This window comes from Stegostoma tigrinum, chromosome 25, assembly GCF_030684315.1.
Source record: "Stegostoma tigrinum isolate sSteTig4 chromosome 25, sSteTig4.hap1, whole genome shotgun sequence".
Classification (NCBI taxonomy): Eukaryota; Metazoa; Chordata; class Chondrichthyes; order Orectolobiformes; family Stegostomatidae; genus Stegostoma; species Stegostoma tigrinum.
This window is the reverse complement of record NC_081378.1, coordinates 15,456,396-15,479,225: the sequence shown is the minus strand read 5'-3', so window position 1 is coordinate 15,479,225 and position 22,830 is coordinate 15,456,396. Positions and strand designations below refer to the sequence as shown.

At 38.8% G+C, this 22,830-nt stretch overlaps 1 protein-coding gene across 12 annotated transcripts in view; it reads right to left on the bottom strand.

Annotated features, from left to right (window-relative positions):
- LOC125463397 (collagen alpha-1(VII) chain) overlaps positions 1-22,830 on the bottom strand; it is a 377,348-nt gene that overhangs the window by 162,220 nt on the left and 192,298 nt on the right. For 11 of the 12 annotated variants that reach the window (XM_059654498.1, XM_059654507.1, XM_059654500.1 and 8 more), the window contains 7 exons: positions 22,613-22,648; positions 21,076-21,195; positions 19,748-19,909; positions 15,252-15,296; positions 14,576-14,632; positions 2,242-2,319; positions 324-374 (listed from right to left, as the gene is read on the bottom strand). In XM_059654498.1, coding sequence (XP_059510481.1) covers positions 324-374; positions 2,242-2,319; positions 14,576-14,632; positions 15,252-15,296; positions 19,748-19,909; positions 21,076-21,195; positions 22,613-22,648 — 549 coding nt within the window. The remainder of the gene's footprint in view (positions 1-323; positions 375-2,241; positions 2,320-14,575; positions 14,633-15,251; positions 15,297-19,747; positions 19,910-21,075; positions 21,196-22,612; positions 22,649-22,830) is intronic. The other variant, XM_059654501.1, reaches the window with a different exon arrangement.

Here is a 22,830-nt window from a genome sequence, read left to right as displayed (position 1 = left end):
TTTCCACACCATGAAATAGCCACTCCAATATCCATTGGTGAGCAGGGAGGCCAACTGCAAATGTGTGGATTTGGCACTTATTTTATCCTGTTCAGAATGCCAAACAACTGAGTGAACCCCGAAGAGACTGAAACCCAAAACAGAATGCCTGCCCATGACATTAACTGATCTATCCATCTTACCAAGTCATACATCAAATAAAGATAATCCGTTGCAAAGGTGATTTTATTGCGGCTTGGCTTTAAAATTTAGTTAGTGGCTGGTTCATTATGGATGAATTACATGCACCACCTCTCTTGTAATAAATAACTGCCACATCTTACCATCAGTCTCCTCTTTACTTCTCTCATTCCTGCAGCACCCGGTAGACGGATCTGTAACACAAAATTGTTGACTCAAATATTATGGACTTCAAAAAAATGTATGTTAGATGGAATAGGAAAGGAATGGTGTTGAAGAAGACTGGGAATTATTCAGAAGTTAGAAAGTAAATACATCTTATATCAGAGTATTCATTCCTGGAAAGCTTTCATAGTAAATCACTTAAAACTCAGATCCTATTCCTGTATTTAGAAGTTCTAGTATTCTGGATGTGAGTTTTCTCGCTGAGCTGGAAGGTTCGTTTTCAGACGTTTCATCACCATTCTAGGTAACATCATCAGTGAGCCTCCGACGAAGCGCTGGTGTTATGTCCCGCTTTCTATTTATCTGGTTAGGTTTCCTTGGGTTGGTGATGTCATTTCCTGCGTCACCAACCCAAGGAAACCTAACCAGATAAATAGAAAGCGGGACATAACACCAGCGCTTCGTCGGAAGCTCACTGATGATGTTACCTAGAATGGTGACGAAACGTCTGAAAACAAACCTTCCAGCTCAGCGAGCAAACTCACATCCAGAACCTCAACCTGAGCTACAAATCTTCTCAAAACTCGCTAGTTCTAGTATTCTGTTTTTCAGTTGTTTATCTCAAGAAATTGAAAAAATTTGTACAATACATAACCCTTTCAGACGTTCATCACTAGACTTTTTTGTATGTAGAATGACAGAATGCTAGAGTAGTTCAGGAGGCCATTCAGCCAATTTTACTTGCTTCAGCTCTGAAAAATAGTTAGTAAATTATGTAGAGATAGTAGGAACTGCAGATGCTGGAGAATCTGAGATAACAAGGTGTGGAGCTGGATGAGCACAGCAAGCCAACCAGGATCAGAGGAGCAGGAAGGCTGCCGTGTCAGGCCTAGACCTTTCTTCTTATGAAATGTCAGCCTTCCTGCTCCTCTGATGCTGCTTGGCCTGCTGTGTTCATTCAGCTGTATACCTTGTTATCTATTATACCAAATTATATCATTCTCCAACTCAGCCTTTTCTCATAAGTCCTACAAAATTTTCTCCTTCTGGAATTTATTCAATTCCTTTTGAATAATTTGTTAAAACTGCCTCCATTACCCTTCCCAACAGTGGTTTGTAGGTCATATCAACTTGCTTGGTTAAGAAAGAAGTTATCATTTCACATTCTCATCTCACACCAATACTTGTTGAAATATGGTACTTGGTTGTAATAGAAAGTTGGGGGACGGTTCAATTTGTCTACATCCCCATCAGGGAACCACAGTGGGAGAATATATTAGATGTGACTTTCCAACATTTTCATCATGCACTCCAGTTAAATTATAATTTCTATTGCCACGTTTCTATATGCTTGTTCTACATCTGTAAGTGCCTCAATTCTTAATAAACAATTTCAGATGGATCTGGTTTCATAGGAACAGGAACAGGTCACTCAGTCTCTTGAATCTCTTCTGCCATTAAGTAGGATTGTGGCTGATCTGCGTTTTTACTTCATCCATCTGCATTAATCCCCACCCCTTCATACCATGGTATAGCAAAATCTATCCATCTAAAATTTACAGCTACTGTAGACATTACTGTTTCCATTTTTTATGACTATATCAAAGTAAAATATATGAATTCTGCAATCCAATTGTGCATCAGAAGTGTACATTACCAATTTGTAAATAATCAAAGGAAATTTCCCATCAAGTCTTGCTAATTTTACCTACCCTACTGTTATTGATTATTGGATTGGGGGAGGAGCTCACAATTTCGAACTGATGCAAAACTTATCATCTGTAATATGATTTTCTTTTGATAAAGAATGTCTTTACTTATGCTGTTTAAACAAGGATAAAAACCCAAAAGCTGATGTTGGAAAATTTTACATATTGTGAATACAAAATGACTTACTTGTTCCTCCTGCCATGAATCCATTCTTCGCACCCTGACTAAAGGCTCCCCTGAATTTTCTGAGAGATTTTGTTTCACCTGTTTCAAAAGATGAGAGTTTCTGATTTAAAAAAAGGCAATACAAGGTAAGTTAATAAAATGTGAGGCTGGATGAACACAGCAGGCCAAGCAGCATCTCAGGAGCACAAAAGCTGACGTTTCGGGCCTGGACCCTTCATCAGAGACCCCTCTCTGATGAAGGGTCCAGGCCCGAAACGTCAGCTTTTGTGCTCCTGAGATGCTGCTTGGCCTGCTGTGTTCATCCAGCCTCACATTTTATTATCTTGGAATCTCCAGCATCTGCAGTTCCCATTATCTCCAATACAAGGTAAGTGTCTTGTTAAGTGTATTTGTGCTTTATAGAATGCTCTGGAATTTTATCTTGCTATCTCTCTGATGCATATTACAATCACCACCTTGGGATATATTACTATGTTAAATATGTTGTCTAGATACAAATAGTATTTTTGTTGTCTTAATCAACAGAGCTTGCTTAACTTGAGAGTGGGATAAAACCAATGAGTGCGTCGAATCTAGAAGCCCAGCCCGAAAACAGATATAGATATTTAATGTGAGTACTGCTCTATAAAAGATCCACATGCCTTCAAAAATATGTGTGGTATAATGAAGAGTTCCGATTATAGAAATTTGGCATATTTATTAATTGTTAAAAATATGCCTCAACAAGGTATCTCAGTTTTAGAATAGTAGACCTATGGCAGTGATGTGACATTTCTCCATTATATTCATAAGCCATCCCATATTCTCTTAATAAAAGTTGTCACTGAGTACAAAATAAACTCAATTTAAAATAAGGTCTGCACTGCGTTCCACCAGAAACTGCATTAAGGTTTCTAAACCAATGTTATTAAGAAAAGGGACATTCATTTAATCAACTGGGACCGGATTTTAAGTACCATGAGGTGCAAACTCAATACTACTGTGAGTTTCCAAAGCTAGTGCTGCTGCTCTATCACTGATCAACTCTTTCCACCAGTGACATCTTGTGCTTAGAATAGACCCTGCCAAAAGCAAATTTGCATTTCCTTATGGCCATCTGTATCATATGCTCTATATCACTGGAGAAGATATATACCACAAACAGACATCAGTTGGTTTCTGGGGCATAGCATGGGACAACTGAAATTCCAAAACAGAACACACATTTAATCTGCTGATCCCACATGTTTACATATATTAAGTACAATCAAGTGAGTAAGAAGGCAAAATCTTTACTGGAGAAGGCCCAAAAATAAATGAAGGGGAGTAGCAAAAATATTTTACATATATCAAACTTGAGGCAAGGTGCTGTAAAGATATATACTCAGAATGGATAATAGTAAAAAGAAAATTAAGAAAATGAGTGTGCAAAGGGAATCGAAAAGCATAAAGGCTGGCAATTGAGATTTTTGTACATGATTATAGAACAGATTGAAAATAAAGTCAAGGCACTGGAAGCACTATGTTAGAATGGAAGGCCACTTAGTTTCTGCTGGGGAGAGGGTGGTAGCTAATTATTCCAGACTACAATATCCGCAAAGACAGAGTTGTAGAAATGAGATGAATTGTGGCTTCATTAAACAAACACACTCGTACAGTCATAGGAAGGAAAGTTGAATCTGGCAGCGTTAAGAAATGAAAAAAAATAGTTAATCTGATACCATTAAGAGTATATTTTAGATCAACTAAATAATGAGAAAGAAATTATGAATTTATTGGCAAATTAGGGATTGTTGATGATAAGGCCATACAAATGAGGAAATACCAAGAAAACCGAGAAAAGGTACTTGGGAAATAGTCAACATTTTAGATTATATAATTGATAATGAAATAAATAAAGTCATAGGAGAGTCGAATACACAGACTGGAAATGATCAAATCTGAATTGGATGAAAGGAGACTTAGCTCAGAATAATGGGTTGGAAAACTCACAGATCAAACAGTGGACCAGGATTGGGAAATATTTACACACAAAAGTTGGGTAAGATAAATATTAAATACAGTGGGACTAAATTAAAAGGCAGAAAGAGCCAATATTTGACTAGCTACTGCCTATGCTGAGTTTCAGCTGTGAAATTAAAGTTTTAGGAAAGATTTGGTCTGGGTGAGGTTGTTGACTTATTTGCAGAGCTGGCTTGTTCTTATTCAGACTTTTCATGCTAGGTAACATCATCCGTGAGGCCTCCGATGAAGCAATGTTGTTCTATCCCACCCAGAATTTATACTGTCAGGTCCATTATGGTGATCTATATGGGTTTGTATAGGGGTCCAATTCTATATTTTGCTAATCGTGAATGAAGATTAAACGCAGCAAATCAGAAGAGACCCACCGACTCATTCACAAAGTAATTGCTGGGATTAAATTCACACGAGAAGAAGAAAACAACAATAAGCTTCTGTTTCTGGACGTCAGAGTTGAGCATATGACCAATGGGGAGTTCCAGACCTCAGTATATAGAAAAGCAACCCACACTGATCAAATCCTCAATTTCCACAGCAACCATCTCAATGTCCACAAACAAAGCTGCATTAGGACACTATTTAAACGGGCTACAACTCACTGCTACACTCCAGAACTATGAGGAAAGAGGAAGAGCACCTATACAAAATCTTTTTCTTTATTCATTCATGGGGTGAGGGCGTAACTGGTTAGGTAGCATTTATTGCCCATCCCTAATTACCGAGAGGGCAGTTGAGAGTCAACCACATTGCTGTGGGTCTGGAGTCACATGTAGGCCAGTCCAGGTAAGGATGGCAGTTCCTTTCCCTAAAGGACATTAGTGAACCAGAGATAGTAAGAACTGCTGATGCCGAGATAACATGGTGTGGAGCTGGAGGAAACAGCAGGCCAGGCAGTATCAGAGGAGCAGGAAAGCTGACATTTCAGTTCGGGACCCTTCTTTAGCAGGATTCCGAACTGAAACGTCAACTTTCTTGCTCCTCTGATGCTGCCTGGCCTGCTGTGTTCCTCTAGCTCCACACTTTTTAGTGAACCAGATGGGTTTTTCCCTGACAATCGACAATGGATTCATGGTTATCACTAGATTCTTAATTCCAGATATTTTATTGAATTCAAATTCCACAATTTGCTGTGGTGGGATTTGAACCCAGGTCACCAAAATGTTATCTAGATCAACAGTCTAGCAATAACACCAGTAGGCCATCGCCTCCCCTGAACAGATATGAATGGATATCTTGCAACTTCATATGCAGGTGCCTATTAAACAGGCAACAATAGGAGGACACAGTATGACCTAACACACTGGCCACACTGCCCTACATCATGAACCTATCAGAACTGACAAGACTCCTAAGACCACAAGGAATCATGGTAGCCCATAAGCCCACAGCCACTCTACGTTAAACAATCATAAGGATTAAAGACCCCATTCCCACAACATGCAGAACCAATGTGGTTTACAAAATACCATGCAACGACTGCCGCAAACATTGCATCAGACAGACAGAAAGGAAACTCGCCATCACAATATATGAACGTCAACTAGCAACAAAGCGGCAAAACTTTCATAGAACATAGAACATAGAACAGTACAGCACAGAACAGGCCCTTCAGCCCACAATGTTGTGCCGACCATTGATCCTCATGTATGCACCCTCAAATTTCTGTGACCATATACATGTCCAGCAGTCTCTTAAATGACCCCAATGACCTTGCTTCCACAACTGCTGCTGGCAACGCATTCCATGCTCTCACAACTCTCTGCGTAAAGAACCTGCCTCTGACATCCCCTCTATACTTTCCACCAACCAGCTTAAAACTATGACCCCTCGTGCTAGCCATTTCTGCCCTGGGAAATAGTCTCTGGCTATCAACTCTATCTATGCCTCTCATTATCTTGTATACCTCAATTAGGTCCCCTCTCCTCCTCCTTTTCTCCAATGAAAAGAGACCGAGCTCAGTCAACCTCTCTTCATAAGATAAGCCCTCCAGTCCAGGCAGCATCCTGGTAAACCTCCTCTGAACCCTCTCCAAAGCATCCACATCTTTCCTATAATAGGGCGCCCAGAACTGGACGCAGTATTCCAAGTGCGGTCTAACCAAAGTTTTATAGAGCTGCAACAAGATCTCACGACTCTTGAACTCAATCCCCCTGTTAATGAAAGCCAAAACACCATATGCTTTCTTAACAACCCTGTCCACTTGGGTGGCCATTTTAAGGGATCTATGTATCTGCACACCAAGATCCCTCTGTTCCTCCACGCTGCCAAGAATCCTATCCTTAATCCTGTACTCAGCTTTCAAATTCGACCTTCCAAAATGCATCACCTCGCATTTATCCTTAATATAATTACACTCAGACAATGAAGGTCATCAGTTTAACTGGGACAATGTAACTGTTGTCGCCCAAACCAAACATAGACATGCATGGGAATTCCTAGAGGCATGGCTCTTAACCCATAATTCAATCATACAGAATTGGACCCCGTACACAAACCAATACAGATCAAAACCTGAAATGACACTTCTCACTGTATCGGACCAGACAGTATAAATTCTAAATGGAGCAAACGCGTCATTGGAGGCCTCACTGATGGTGCTACCCAGCATGGTGACGAAACGCCTAAATGGAAACATGCCAGCTCGGTGAGCAAGTTAACAACCTCACTTTCAGCTATGAATGCTGCCATTTCTTAGAATGGAACCACAGTGAGGACCTTAACCCAAGCCTGGCATACAAATAGCACGAGTATGCACTTAAATCAGTTATAACTTCTTGATTTACTAGAACTGAGGCCTACTCTGGAGTCCATACTATGATTAAAGACTGAAAGAACTGCAGATGCTGTAAATCAGTAACAAAAACTGAAGTTGCTGGAAAAGCTCAGCAAATCTGGAATTCATGTTCTGAGGAAGGGTCACCGGACCTGAAATGTTAACTCCGATTTTTCTTCACAGATGCTGTCAGACCTGCTGAGCTCTTCCAGCAACTCCTCTTTTTGTTCCATACTATGATTTATGCTTGGACCTCAAAGGTAAGGAACTTAAAATGTCCTGAGTGTTAGATGAAATGATTTCCTTTGAGCTACATGAGAGACAATCTAAATTTGTGCAAGAAATTTTTTGGTCACAATTAGAATATTGGATACAGTTTTGAGTATCCTTTAATTGGAAAGATATTGGATTATTGCAAAGCGTACGGCGAGGAGTCACTCAATGCCAAAAGAAACAAAGGTTATAGTTGTAAAATGGGCACAAATTTTGTATTTTCTCTATTGGATCTATGAAATTGATGAGAATCTATGAGATCTGACAGAGATTTTAAAATGAAAGAGCATTCTTATCATTTGGTGAAGGGGTAATATAGAACAAAGACAAGAATTTCATTCAACAACATGGCATGTTAGAAGAGATTTCCTTCACTTTGATAACTAAAATGCTCAATTACAATTTGTGAGAGTGTTTAAAATATGTTCGAAAGAACTTAGATAACTTTTCCTTTTTTCTTAAGTTACACATTTTCAAAAAGGGCAAAGAAATGCAATTAGAGTTGACAATTACAGCTGAAGTAGTACAAAACAAATTCAATGGGGAAAATATCCCTTCTGTTGTAATAATTCTGAATTTTATTATCTTTTTGCCTCATTTGCTTTCTGTCCTGAAGGCAGTGGCTTGTGTTATGGTACAGATCCAAGGATATTGTCCAGCCTTATTTGTGTCTCAATGAAGTTGTAGTTTCCATTCCTCAGTTAAGATTTAAGTATGTTGTTGTACTTCTCGAAACTTCCCAAACCTATGGGATTTCCCTGATTCTTCAAGAATGAAAGATTAATCTCCATGACACTATGGTGAGTAAAGAGAGAGAAAAGTCATGGGGACTTTGCCTTAATTTTTTGAAAAAATGTTTGAATATCTTAATTTATGAGCTTAAAAGATCTTTTGCAGATGGAGTGAAATGTTGTTGGGCCAGAAGCGTAACCAGGTAATTAAGAGTTTGTATCAGAGATAATAGGAACTACAGGTGCTGGAGAATTCGAGATAACAAGGTGTGAAGCTGGATGAACACAGCAGGCCAAGCAGCATCTTAGGAGAAGGAAAGCTGATGTTTCAGGCCTAGCCCCTTCTCAGTTTTTTGCAAAGACAGTGGGCTGCCAGGATGGGCCTACTGTGCTGTGTGGTGAGGGCCATGTGATGCAGTTTCCAGGAATATACACAGCCAGAATTTGTGACTCTAAATGTCTCCGTCAGGCAGGATTTTACTTCAGGTTCTATTTCAGATTTGCAAATACATTGAGTAGGGACAAGAATTGGGAACATTTGTTACTTTTCCTTCAGAGATATATAGAAGCCAGATACAGTAATATTGATTATTCTGACTGAGCTTGAAGTATAAAGGTTAAAGATGGTACCTATATAGTTTACATGACCTAGAAATTGGATTGAACCCAAATTAGAGAATTAATCTAGTGCCATGTACCTGCTTCAAGAGGCTAAGATCGCCACAGGTTGTGTCCTAGACTTGAAAAAATGGGCATCGCATAGTCAAGTCTTTGGATCGAGAATTTCAGTATCATATCAAACCGTACTTCACAAATTGTCCAGTGGACCATTCATAATTTATACTTCCCAATTTATTAATGTGGTCAGTAAAGTCACAGAAAAGCTTTGCAAGAGAATTTTAGTGCAAATCCTGTCCCATTGTGTAACACATTGCTTGACCTTAACTATGTATTGTGTCCAATTCTGAGTACCAGATTGTGGATTGTAAATCATAAGAGAAAGATTCTGAGTATGCTGAATGTGGGTCATGTGGAAAAATTGGGAAATTTGGAGAGGTGATCTGATAGAGGCTTTTAAAAACATTAGCGATCTGGACAAAGTACATATTGTTTTCATCCGTAGAAGGATCAGTTTTAAGGTTGTTGGCAAACAAATCATGTCTAAAAATAAAGTTTTATATTGTTCTTGGTGAGGATCCAGAAAGCCATGTCAGAAATTGTGATGGAAGCAATTTCAATTGTGGCTTTCAAAAGAGAATTGGATATTTTCTGCAGAAGAAAATTCCGAGAGATAGAGAAAAGGTGAGGCACAGCACTCACACAGAGCTGAATGGTTTCATTATTTGCTGTAAAATTCCATGATTTTCCTAATTGTAGAGAAAAACACAAGTCATCAAATTAACACTATTTGACATAACCATTTTAAAGAATTAATTAAATGATAGAATATGTGTTTCAAAATGTGACCTTTAGATTACGTTTTCATTGAATAGGCAGAATGTCCATTCCCATTGAACATTCCAGGTAAAACAAGGTAATATCTCTTATTTCTGTTTAATGCCCTCACTCTACATGAGTTCTGCATTCCTCCAACTCTAGCATCTTGCTCATTTGCAAGTGAAGGTTCCAACATTGATGGCCCTACTCCTCTGCTGCCTTGGTCCTAAATGGCATGAAATTTTCTCCTTAAACTTTACTGTCTCCTTTCCATTCTCTCCTCACTTAAGATGTTTCTCAAGCCTTACCCCTTTCACCAGGCTTTTGGTCACCTGCTCTAATATCGCCTTATATAGGTCAGTGTGAAATCTAACATTCCTGTGATACAACATGGAATGTTTTCCTGCATTAAAAGGCAACATATAAATGTAAGTAGCTATTGTTGTAGATGTATTTAGCCTAGAAGGATAAGTTACTGGAGGATTTTGATATTGAAGTGATAGATTGAATCTGTCCCCAAAGCTGCATGGGTGGGGTCAGGACACGAGCATGAATTGTGGGATTGTGAGCTATATATGGAGTTCTGACTAAATGATAACAATGGCATTCATTCATGGGATCGGAGAGACCTGGCTGGCCAGCCAGCATTTATTTCCCACCTATTCCAGTCATATCTTTAAGCATCTTTAAAATGAAGGAAAGATATTTCTGAGTCTTGCCTGGATTTCACAGGCATGTAAATGTTGGAAAACTAAGTGCATTGATCAAAATATTGTCTGATATTCCAATGTATGCTGCACTCAGTGGACTCAAAGGCCATGGCATTCGGCCAGGAAATCTTTTATTAAAGTTACAAAATTATTCGATAAATAATTTTAAAGAAGCTTTTACGGTAAGTTTAAAATGTATGTTTCATGTCCTCTAGGTGTTTAAATTTTAACATAAGGAAAAGCAGTGGGTTCTACTAACCAGGTAATCTTCACTCAAGTTTCCTTTACAGATCCCTTTCAGACAATAATTAACAGCCATTCAGTGACGTTTTCAGTTGGTGAGATATCCTTCTGGTGTAGGTTTATTTTGTTACTCAAACATTGTTTAATAAAGCTCACAAGGAGAATTTTCCTTTTAGACAAGGATTTTTTTTTAGTTTATGTATTTTCCAAATATTAAGCACAAAACACAAAATTCAGCATTACCCTTTATGATGTTTTATTACACTTTAACAAAACTATGAAAATACTTTGATAAAACAAGATAATTTAGTCACAATGAAGTATTTTAGGATGGTTGAAAGTGCCAGTAAGACACTGGTAACTTGAATCTAGAAGCTTTTTAGGCATTTTAAATGCATTTTGAATTTATTGGAAGTAAATTCTTTCCACAGCCCTTTCTGAGAGGTAAAGCCTTTGCTGAAATTATGCTGTGTAGCCTGTTCATTGGCAGTTGGATTAAATGAAATTTGAATTGTTAAGACCGAGGAAAAGGTAGCTAAATAAGTCTATATCTTTTTGATCGATCTCAGTATGCGTTCTTCAGTCTTTAATGTTTTTTCTTCTATTGGGTGAGTTCATATGCTTGCTGGGGGGCGGGGTGGGGGGGAGGCTGCTTACCTCAGCTGGCCAACTGGTTTATACGTGGTTCAGGATAACACCGATGAAACAGGATACAATCCCATTCCGGCTGAGGTGGATTTGGAACAGCCTTTTATCTCACCTCACAGTAAAATCATGGCATAAGTAATAATTCGACTGTTTCTTTAATCAAGATTGTGTTTGAGGAATGCCAGAATCACCTACCATTGTCACTCAGGTGTCATGTATAAAATGGGCTAGTTCAGGGCTTCCTAAAGTGGGGTCAGGACACGAGCATGAATTGTGGGATTGTGAGCTATATATGGAGTTCTGACTAAATGATAACAATGGCATCCCAAGCGACTTAAAGGCTCCCATTTACACTTATTATCCTCCCCCTTCACAGTTCTCACCGAGGCATTGTGACAACTTTCATGCCTAAAATGGATTCACAGTGGGATAAGGTTTGGGAAGCACTAGGCTACTAGTAGAGAAAAGCTCCATCCCAACAAGAGCCTTATATTTAATTCAGCGCAGCATTTTGTACTGAACCAATGCAGATTTTAATTTCCAAATTGTTGGTACCAGAAAGAGATTGCTAGTTTAGAGTCATTGTATACCAAATCAAATTACTTTTGAGCTTTCAACTTGATCCATGAGGAACTAAATTAAAACTGATAAAACAAGCTGAAAGAGGACTTAAGGAAAGATGTTTTCATTCAGTAAATTATAAACTGAGTACAGTTTAACTCTTGTCAACTAGTTATGTTTGACCCAAAATTCCAAATAAAAAGAGTAATGCTTTAAGCTAATGAGTCATCTGACTTAGCCCCTCAGCTGAAACCACGGGAACAGGAGTAGGTGCTTAGGGTCAACTGATACTGCTGTGCTAGTTTGCTACATATGTCAACTGCTGTAAATAAACAAGTGTGCCCATGTAGATATTGCCACAGCATTATATTGCAGAAAAGATCAAACCTCTAGAACAGCACATGTATCTTGAAATAGTTAATAAATATCAAAAAATAAATCAATACAATATTCCAATTACATTTAGTAACCACTAATAGTAAGATGAAATTAATATTATTTTTAGATTCTGGGCAAAACTTGCATTTGATATACATTTTAATTAAATTTGATTTCTTTTTAAACCTTAAATATTTGGAGCAGAAAATCTTTTAATAATATTAGAAGGTTTTAAACATTATTTTTCTTCTTACAAAGTTCCCTTGTCAGTTATTACAAGAATTCATTTTCATTTAACAAAACAATTACTTAAGTAGTAACATAGTTAAAAATAGTTTCATTGAGACAATAATTGATCAATTAAACAGCAAACAAAGCATAATTTCTTGATTAATTTTGATTTCATGTTAATTTGCCAATGTGATGAGGAATGAAACTGTGTCCTTGAAATCAAATAGTGTTGTATGAATATTTAAGTGTAACCTAAACTTCTACTTAACTAGTAGTGTTAACCTGTTTTAAATAAACGGGTGACACTGGTGAAAGGAATTTCATATGAATTAATTAAATATTCACACATTTTAATTTTAAAACGTGTCTTGTTATCAAGTCAATTTTTGCCAACCCGAGTGAAGAATATTTTCAACTACTATTATTAAAGCAATGTTGGAAGTAACCTAGTCTGTGGCATAGCTTTTGGCTGCTGGCATTGCAACAAGCCTATTCTTTTCAAGGTTATGAATTTATTCATTGTGCATTTAAACCAATGTTAAATAGTGAAACAAATTCAGATAACTCAAGAAGCCATAATTACACTTGGTGATGTATTTGCTACATGGATTATCCATGGTAAATGTGAGGTTATGAGCATAGGGAAGGGGTTGGGTATGGGTGGGTTGCTCTTCAGAATGTGGGTGCAGACTTGACAGGCCAAATGGCGTCTTTCCACACTGTAGGATTCTATGATCCATTGATTCTAATCACTGTCTCAGTACAAATCTGGTTCTTAATTCCTTCCCTTACTATGTATCATAGTCATCTGACATACCACATTTCATGCCAGATTTCATCTAAGCTATTGTGTGCATTAGGGAATAAATTATTGACTGTTGCAGCTTTTACAGATTTAAGGTCTTTTTAAAATAAGTGTGGCTACGTAATCATGTGTGAAGAATAAGAAGTTCACTTTGAAGTCCAAACCATTTGTCTAACCAGCCCTGTTATTAAAGCTTCATATGACATTACATATTTGAATTGGTAAACTGAATAGAGCACCTTAATTTCCCAAATCTCTGACAGATTCTGGATCTGTGTGAATATGTGAATGATCTTGTGTAAGTGAAGAAAGAAATGAAGTTTAATTCACGAGAATGTTTCTTTAGAGAAACATCTTCCATGTGAAGGCCAAGAAAGGATTAACACCTCAAATAATTCACAAAGCTTAGACAAGTAATGTCTGTAGCAGTTGAGACACAAATTTGTTGAGCTACAGACGAGGTAAATGATTACATTTAGATTTTGTCTTCAAGTACTGACTAGTGTTTATTTTTGGCTTGGAAAACATATGATAATGAATTATGTATCAATGAATTAGGATGAGTATTTGGTCCCATTGAGTCTGCTTTTCCATTTAATAAGATCATGGATGATCTAATTGTGGGCTCAAGTTCACATTTCTTCCTACCCCCGATACCCTGTGACTTCCTTGTCAGCCAAGAATTTATCTACTGTGCTTTAAAAACCAATGACCTTGCCTCTACCTCTCTCTGGGGAAGAGAGCTCCAAAAACTCAACCCTGTGAAAAAAGGTGTTTCCTCATCTCAGTTTTAAATTGGTGACCCTTGGGCCAATAATCAGCGTTATTATTGATAAAAGCAAACTTTAAATTAAAATTTGTTGTAGGGTACAGCCTGCAGTACAGATATGCAAATATTTCTCCTGGCTATTTAACAAATCCGTGGTCTACAATTGTCTATTTGAGAGATCCTTTCTCAGTGTACTCTGCCTTCCTTTCCTGATATCTTCCAGCTTGGTTTGCTTGCAAAGCTGCCGTTTTTCCTACATCTGCCCATTAAGCAAACTCGTCTTCAGCACCCAGTGAGGATAGGGGAGTTTGCTGATGGCAGTCAAGTGAGGCTTGAAGCTGAATATGGTCCGGCCCCATGCTCAATACTCACTACTGTTTCGTCACCTCTTCTAGGTGAGAAATCAAACTGGCACTCTAAACCATCTACTTCCATTCTCCTACATGTTGTGAAGTTAACCTCTTTTCTGATAAGAGTCTGGCTGTTTGTTGAAAACCATAATCTCACCCAGTAATGTAATAAAATTGTCTGGATTCTTTCTCAGGAAATTGTCCTCAAAATGATTTAATTTTATCCACTTTTAATACTGAAGAAAGGGCATTGGAACAGAAATTTACAGGTAGCGGCATGAGAGGCACTTCATTCAAAGGATTCAATTCTGGGGCGTACCATGTAAATCTATTTGGCTAAGAGTTGCCACTCAGGATTGGAACTGCAGCAAGGTTACCTTCTCAAGTTGTGTTTAGCACACTACTTGATCCCATTATTGCTCACCTTTGATGCAAGATGTGTATTGGTAATATTGAAATCATCTGGACTGGGACCATCTGCCTGCAACACAAGGAAATAACATATCACAGACACCTTCCCAATGTATGCGCCTTTGTGGCCCAGCTCAATGCCCTCAAGAGTTGAACTCATTCGAAGAGAAGCAACATTTCATACAGCCCCTCCAATCCTCTATCAATCGTTTAATTAGATTGTGGTTGATTTGTATCGCAACTCATTTTTTCTGTCTCAACTCCATCCCCTTCATAGTCCCATTAAAGACTTAAGGAATTTCAGAAGAAATTCTTCAAATTCAGTCACAAAAACGTTAACTGGTTCATTTTTTTCTTCTGTCTAGTGATCAACAGCAAAATTCCACCAGGCTTTTAAATTGCTTTTTGTATTTATTTATTGGTTTTCTAATAATCGGTATAATTTAACTTCAAAATCATTTTGTTCCTCTATGGTTCCTAGGTTTATACCATTTCAGAAAATATGCAAATTTATTTTTCTTGGAACCAAAGTTAAAAACCTCTTATTTACCCAAATTGCAATCTGTTGGCCAATGTTAATTTGGCAGAAATAAGGTCTTGATCCTTAATATTGACACAATGGAGATGAAGGAGGATAAAGAAGTTGTGAGACCATGTACTTATGATTAGCAACAAAAGAGGAAATTTACCATTGATGTCTGCTTGCTTTTATGTCTCCTTGCCTTTTGCTTTTCCTGTTTAAAGATGCAAGAATGAAAGGAAGATTTAATGTTGCATAGAACAAATATGATGGGTACTTCAGGCAAGTTATTTTAATCATATTACACATGTGTAACCCAAACATTAAGCAGTGTTGTTTCCAATCTCCCTTGTAACTCCCAGTGAGATTAATGAATTCCCCAGGCCAGTGCGGTGTAAGGAATTGTGATTCTGGGTGTTGCACTGAAATTTCAGGGCCCCTACATTTAGTCACAGCATACTTGACGGTTGATTGGTTAAGTGTGGTCGGTGGAGTCATAGAATATTCCACAACATATATGAAGTGGGAGGTACTCAATGATTGTGTGGAACAGTTTTGTACTTTGAAAGCTTAAGCAGAACTAACAATGATAAATCAGAGTTTTGATGTGGGTGAACATTGTGTCAGTAATGGCACTTCACAGCACCAGTGAGAATATATCATGGTGCCTTGGCACTTTGGTATATTTTGCACTTTGACTTTAGCCAAGTCTGGCCTACTCTTATCAAGCTCTGCTCTGGTATATCCTGTCAGGGTTTGAGGGGGTGATTTCAGTGCAAAGATCTGAGATTGGGGGTTGGTTTGCAGTAGATTGGAGTCAGGTCAGGAGTGGTAATCATGAGACGGCTAAGTGGAAGGTGACGGAAAACAGCAATTGGATTCTTTAAGTGTGGGGTTTCTTACATTCTATATAGCTGGCATTCACTGGGACTGGGTTTCCTGAAAACCATTGTGCTAGCACATACATTCAAAAGCCTGACCACTTCTGGGGCCAGTACTTTGGCTTTTGAGCCACCAAAACAGCTGCCATTATTTTCTTCCAAAGGCTCTTACGTGGAGCAGGAGATTAAGATACTTAACTCATTTCTATCACATGGATCTTCTTATTGCCCCTAATCTGAAACCAAGTAACTAGATAATGCAGCAGAATGACTTGCATTGGCTTTCCTAATTTTGATCACTGATTATTAGAAAGGCCCTATGGTAGAGAGTATCGAGGGTTCTGATCAGCCAAAACACCTATCATAGTTTTGGTAGGTGGTCAGTAGAGGTCTCAGGGGGATAATGACATTTATAGTTGTTTACAATAGCTGTTCATGGCTCTGCTGAATTCTGCTAGACCTCAGGGAAAATTCTCAGAACTGAAATTGTGTTCAATGAACCATGACCCCAACTAATTGTGGCAACCGGCTGTTGCTTTTTTCATGCTATTTTCTGCCAGCCAGATTGGTTCCCGTCAGTATATTCCCAGGCCCACCCTAGCCATGTTTGTTATGATCTGGCCATCAGGCACTTTCCAACAAGTGGCAAACTGCTCCCTTCTGGACCAGGTGATAAGCTCCTGCCTTCGGCAATGATCATTTCTGAAATCTCAGGTTGGACATTCTCACTCTCTCCTTCCTAAATTCTCAAGTACCTCCTTTGTGGGCAGGTACTAAGAATTCAAGAATAAAATAAGAATAAATACAAGGCATTTGAAGGTGCAACACCTAATGAAAGAAGACAGCAACCTTCACATCATGTTCCTGTTAAAATAAGATTTCCAAGTGGAAAGACTGCATCCTAATGTGCCAAGAGGCACCTGAACCCTGGTCACAGGCCCCAGTTAAAGCTCTTAAAGATTCAATTTAAAAATGGATTATATCAAGAATAACAAAGCTTAAGTCAAGTTTTTCCAAGGCATTACAAACAAATGGAAGTGGACAAAGAGAGATAACAAGGTGTAGAGCTAGATGAACACAGCAGGCCAAGCAGCATCAGAGGAGCAGGAAGGCTGACATTTTGGGCCTAGAACCTTCTTCAGAAATCATCCAGCTCTACACCTTGTTATCTCAGATTCTTCAGCATCTGCAGTTCCTACTATCTCTGAAGTGGACAAAGCCCTGACAGCAACCAAATCACCTTTTACCTGAAATCTGAAACCCTGGTCATTGACCCTTCACTCAGGTCAGGTATGTTTTATTCAGAAATATTGGGATCTGTTGGGATATAGACTTGTTGGGAATGATAAATTTCCTAAGCAATTTCTTTCCCAAGTCCTGTGGTGTTGTAGTTTTATTTCTAAGTTTCATACTTAGAAGAATAGCCCAGGACATTGGATTTTCAGTCCTTTGGGTCCATCCAGGTCCGGCTAGATCCGTTCAGTCCATCTGCTGCACTTTCAAAAACAGTTTTTAGGCCTTTTTGGTTTTTGGAAATGTGGATCAAGGATACTTGACCAGGAATGAAAAAGGTGCCTTTTCACCCATCCTTTCTATGCCCCTCAGTCGTACTCTAAGACACCGTCTCAACCTTCACTGCTCAAAAAAAAACAACCCCAGCTGTCCAATCTTTCCTCACAGTTTAGACCACTCCAGTTTAGGCAGCATCCTGGTAAATATTCCTTACATCCTCCCCGTGAAATCACATCCTTCCCATATAGTGGTGACCAGAACTACGTGCAGTGCTCCACCCATGGCCTAACCAGCATTTTATATGATTTCAGCATAATCTCCTTGCTGTTGTATTCGATGCCTCAGCTAATTAGAAGAATTAACCCATATGGGTCTTGGCCCAAAATGTCAGCTTTCCTGCTCCTATGATGCTGCTTGGCCTGTGTTCATCCAGCTCTATACCTTGTTATCTCAGATTGTCCAGCATCTGCAGTTCCTACTATCTGTCATCATAACTATCTCATCTATCTGTCCTGCTACTTTCAGGGATCTGTGGATATACACAGCAGTGACTCTGATCTTCAGTACTTGTCAGGATTCTAACATTCATAGTATAATTCCATGCCTTGTTAGGTTCCCCATCTGTAATACATCACTTTTCTGGGTTTAATTCCACTTGTCACAGATCTGCCATCTGACCAGTCCATTGATATCTTTCCGCAGATTTCAGATATCCTCCTCGCTATCACGTGATCAATTTTCATGTCATCTGCAAACTTCTTGATCTCAGCTCCCATGTTTAAGTCCAAATCATTGTGGCATGCCACAAACCCAAGCCAGCACCGAGCACTGTAGTGCCCCACTGGAAGCAGTTTAAAAAAAGCATCCTTTACCATCACCCTCTGCTTCCTACCATTCAGCCAATTTCAGATTCAACCTGCCACTTTGCCTTGAATCCCATGGGTTCTTACCAACATTCCCTCTAAGCTGTGCAGCTGCTCCAATGTTCCATGCACTTCAATTGATGTACTAATATAGTTCACAACATTAATTTCCAGTTCCAGAAGTTGCTGCCATGTAGGGACCTTGTAGGTCCATGCATAAAAAGAAAAATTAGGGGACAACTTTGGCTTATACTTTCTGAGCAGTTTGCCTTATTAAAAGCCTTGCTACAGTACATCTAGATGGATCAAATGCATTACCCTAATCTATGATAGTGATAATATGTAAGCCTGCCTCTTGGGAGACTGGATTTGTGGAATAGATTTCACCTGCTTGAAGGAATGGCATTGAAAGATTTTATGTTGTTTGTCACCTTGCTTTCAAATTTCAATCTGGATCATACGACAATTCAGTAAACGGCAGAAAATTTTACGCAATCAAGTAAAATCTAGAATCTTAGATTATGGATTGAATTTGAAAGCAATAGTGATCAGAAAAAATACATTAGAAGAAAGTAGAAAGAAACTTGAAGTGAATGTGTTGATACTGGAACAAGTAGATAAGTTTGTTTACTGAGGACAAATCACAAATGAAGACGTAGTAGAGAGAGAAACAAAGTAAATATTGAGTCTGTTATAGCTCTTCATGATGACATATTATACTTGAGGGGTTAACTGTCTTTTTTTCCCCTCCATAGATGTTGCCCGACCTGATGTTCTCCAGCATTTTGTTTTCATTTCAGATCAATTCCACAGTATTTTGCTTTAATTAGAAGTAAAGATAGTCAAAAGTAATTTACAAAGATGTAAAAATAATTTTCTTTGTCTCCCCGAAAATTCTTTTGCCAGTTGGCTAAAAGGTGTATCCTCTGATAACTGAATCTGCAGTTAGTAATTGGTCTTATCCTTCCTTTTTTGTCTACTTAATCATAATCTAATGTCATATCTAAACTGCTACTTTTTAACAGACTCAAAAGTATCTGGAAAATGTTTACAAATGATCAACTGCCTATATTAGGTAATTATGATCACAAACTCCTAAAATCTAACAAGTGAAACCTGGGTCCATCCTTGACACTCAACAAAACTCCTCATAATTCTGAATATCTCAAGTAAGCCTCCCTCAACCTTCTTTGCACCTGAAGAAAATAATCCCTGGCCCTCAAGACTCTCCACATAGCTCAATACCCTTTTTATCATTTTAATAATTGTTCTGTGCATGATCTCTAAAATTCTAACACTGTTGCAAAAAGTATGGCACACAAAATTATGGTCACAATCAGAAGCCTAATCAGAATTTTTTCAGAAATAAGCATGTTGCTGCTGATATCGCCCCAAAATACTGATCTTACCTTCATCCTTAATGTAGGGGTTGAAAGGCTTCCATTTTGTGATAAATGATCTGGGTCCAGATGACTAGGACCTGCTGAATCTGAGTCAGGTTCTTCTATCATTCCTTCTATTTTTGACAGAGACCGGCTAGATATGTCATACTTCAGAGATGAGCCCTGTACCTTATCAAAACGAGAATAAAAAGTCCACGATGATATACCAACAGGGCTGATTCTACTAGCAAAAGTATAATTGTAAATTGACAGTTATCGATAAGGAAATAAAATAATGTGCACCCGAGGGTGAGTATGCAGGGAGAAGTATCTACTGGATGTAAATCTGAAGAATAATGAACAACAGGGTAGAGAATAATGGACATCGGGGCTAGATTTTGTGAGCACATCCCCATCCCTGCTGGGAATGCACTTGGCAAAAGGATGTAAAATATGTCAGGTAGCTAGCCTCTACCTTCCTCTGTTGGATCCCAGAGGGGATCAAGCAGTATGCACCTTCCATCTGATCAATAACATTCAGCCCAGGCATGAGTATACAGAGAATAATGAGTGTGGCTGGGTAATACTGAAAAGTATGGATATTAGGGTAAATTTAGAGAGTTGTGGCCTTCAAAGGTGGATATATAGAACAATGAACACTGGATTTATGACAAAATAACAGGTATCAGTGGGGTGGGGAGAAGCTACAATATGAACATACAGAGAGCATTGTGGACCTAATAATAATATGCAGGGACATTGCATTGGCTGGGAGGCACGGTGGCTCTGTGGTTAGCACTGCAGCCTCATAGCACCAGGGACCCGGGTTCATTTCTAGCCTTGGGTGACTGTCTGTGCGGAGTTTGCACATTCTCCCCGTGTCTGCGTGGGTTTTCCCTGGGTGCTCCAGTTTCCTCCCACAGTCCAAAGATGTGCAAGGTAGGTGGATCGGCCATGCTAAAATGGCCCGTAGTGTTCAGGGGTGTGTGGGTTCTAGGGGGATGGGTCTGGGTGAGATGCTCCAAGGGGCGGTGTGGACTGGTTGGGCCGAAGGGCCTATTTCCACACTGTAGGGAAACTAATCTCATCCCCATACTATTAAAAACCATATACCTCAGGCAGAACTTGTTCGAACTAACTATCAATTCACACCAAAAGAACTGCGGATGCTGTAAATCAGGAACAAAAACAAAAGTTGCTGGAAAAGCTCAGCAGGTCTGGCAGCATCTGTGGAGGAGAAAACAGTTAACGTTTTGAGTCACCAGACCCGAAACGTTAACTGTTTTCTCCTCCACAGATGCTGCCAGACCTGCTGGGCTTTTCCAGCAATTTTGTTTTTGTATCAATTCACAGACCTGTTTTAAATCCTGGATTTTCTTTGTGGTCTTGTCTTTCTTGGAGCTTGAGACCTGCTGGAGAACCTCCTCCATGCCACTTTGAAGGAGTCTATCAATTAATTTCTTCAAAAGAGACAGCTGCAAAACAGGTCTTGTATTATCAATACAGAATTATAGGCAGTGATGGGTGGAATTTTGTTCATATTCAAAATGTTTGCTTAATTGCAATCCAAATTCTGTTAAACAAAATACTGTAAATATTGTCAAATATTCCTTGGCTGTTGAATTGCTTACGATTCAACTTTATCTTTTCCTTTTAAAGAAAATAAACAAATTAATGATGTTAAAGTTTATACAATGAAATCAAGATTAAGGACTGGGATACAATTCCAATCTTAACAAGTCCTCATACGAGTCCTTTCATCAATTACCAGTGAGGCCTGGTAGAGAAGAGCAGAGCCTTTAAAGACAGCCACAACAGAAACTTGTCACTTAAAACTTTAGTAACATTGGCAAGGTCACACTTCTTGTTTCTCATAGTTGCTATGAGAAGGTTATGGTTGCCTTCTTCATGAGTCATTGGACAGCTTTGTGACATCTCACCAGACACAGCTAATGAAATGAGCAGTAAAATTCAAAAAAAAAGGTTTGCATTGATCTGGTGCAGACTTTCGGCAAGATGGAGCAGCGCGAGGGGGAACCCCAAGTCCCAGAGCAGCACAACTTACCTTGATGCAACTGAGCACTGGTACACAGCAGGACTGTTGTTGGATTGGGGTCTGGCACAGGTAGTCAGACCATGTGCTTAGCTGCTACTACTTGAAATTCTTTACCAGACTGAAATTGTAATCCTTTAGCTATGTTACAACTATCTTATTTCTGACTTTTTTTGTCACTAAGTAATGTTACTGCTTTTCCTTTTATTCCTGTTATGCTTCCAAGATTTGTACCTAGGTACCTGTGCCTAAAATGGTACCACTAGAAGGCAGCCACATTGTTAACGCTTTTCACTGTACTTCTATATTGGAGTACATGTGACAATAAAGGATATTCTATTCTATTCTATTCATGATTTTGCCGAGTCCCAAGGAAAATTTAGTCACTGTTGCAATTTAGCAAAAGCGGCATCCAATTTGCAAACAACAGGTAATTTGTTATAACTGACAAAAGCAAAGTACTGATAATGCCATAAATCTTTCAGAAATAAGCACAGAAAGCAGGGTTTGGGCAGGATCTGCAGTGGAAGAAACAGATTTCAAATCAAATATGACTCTTCCTCAGAACTGTTGGGTCTCCTCCTGATGCCAGGTCTCTCCACTGGTTTGAGCCTCTTACCTAAGTCTATTAGAGACCAATCACATGTTGAATATAGCCATGAAACAATAGCCATGAGTTCCCTTTAAAATTTGGCCAATTGGACTCTAAGTTTGGTCTTGACTTAAGGTTGATGGACAGCCAAAGTTAGTGTTATTACTTGGGATTATGAATACACCATTGTGCAAGTTGAGGCAGTTTGTTGGTATTATTAGTTTGCGATACTAAATCGCCAACATACCTTTATTCCATAAATGTCAAAAAGCCTTTCCAAATCCTGAAGATTAAAAAGAAACGATTAACAAAGAAGGATGAATAAGGTTAAAAGTGGAAGAGATGACATCTTGGGACAGGCAGGTATATGAAGAAGGATACAATGCCAATGGACGTTTACCACACTTTCCTTCAATCCTGGTAAACATTAATCTGCAGCATGACTTCTGGTCATTTTATCTCAAT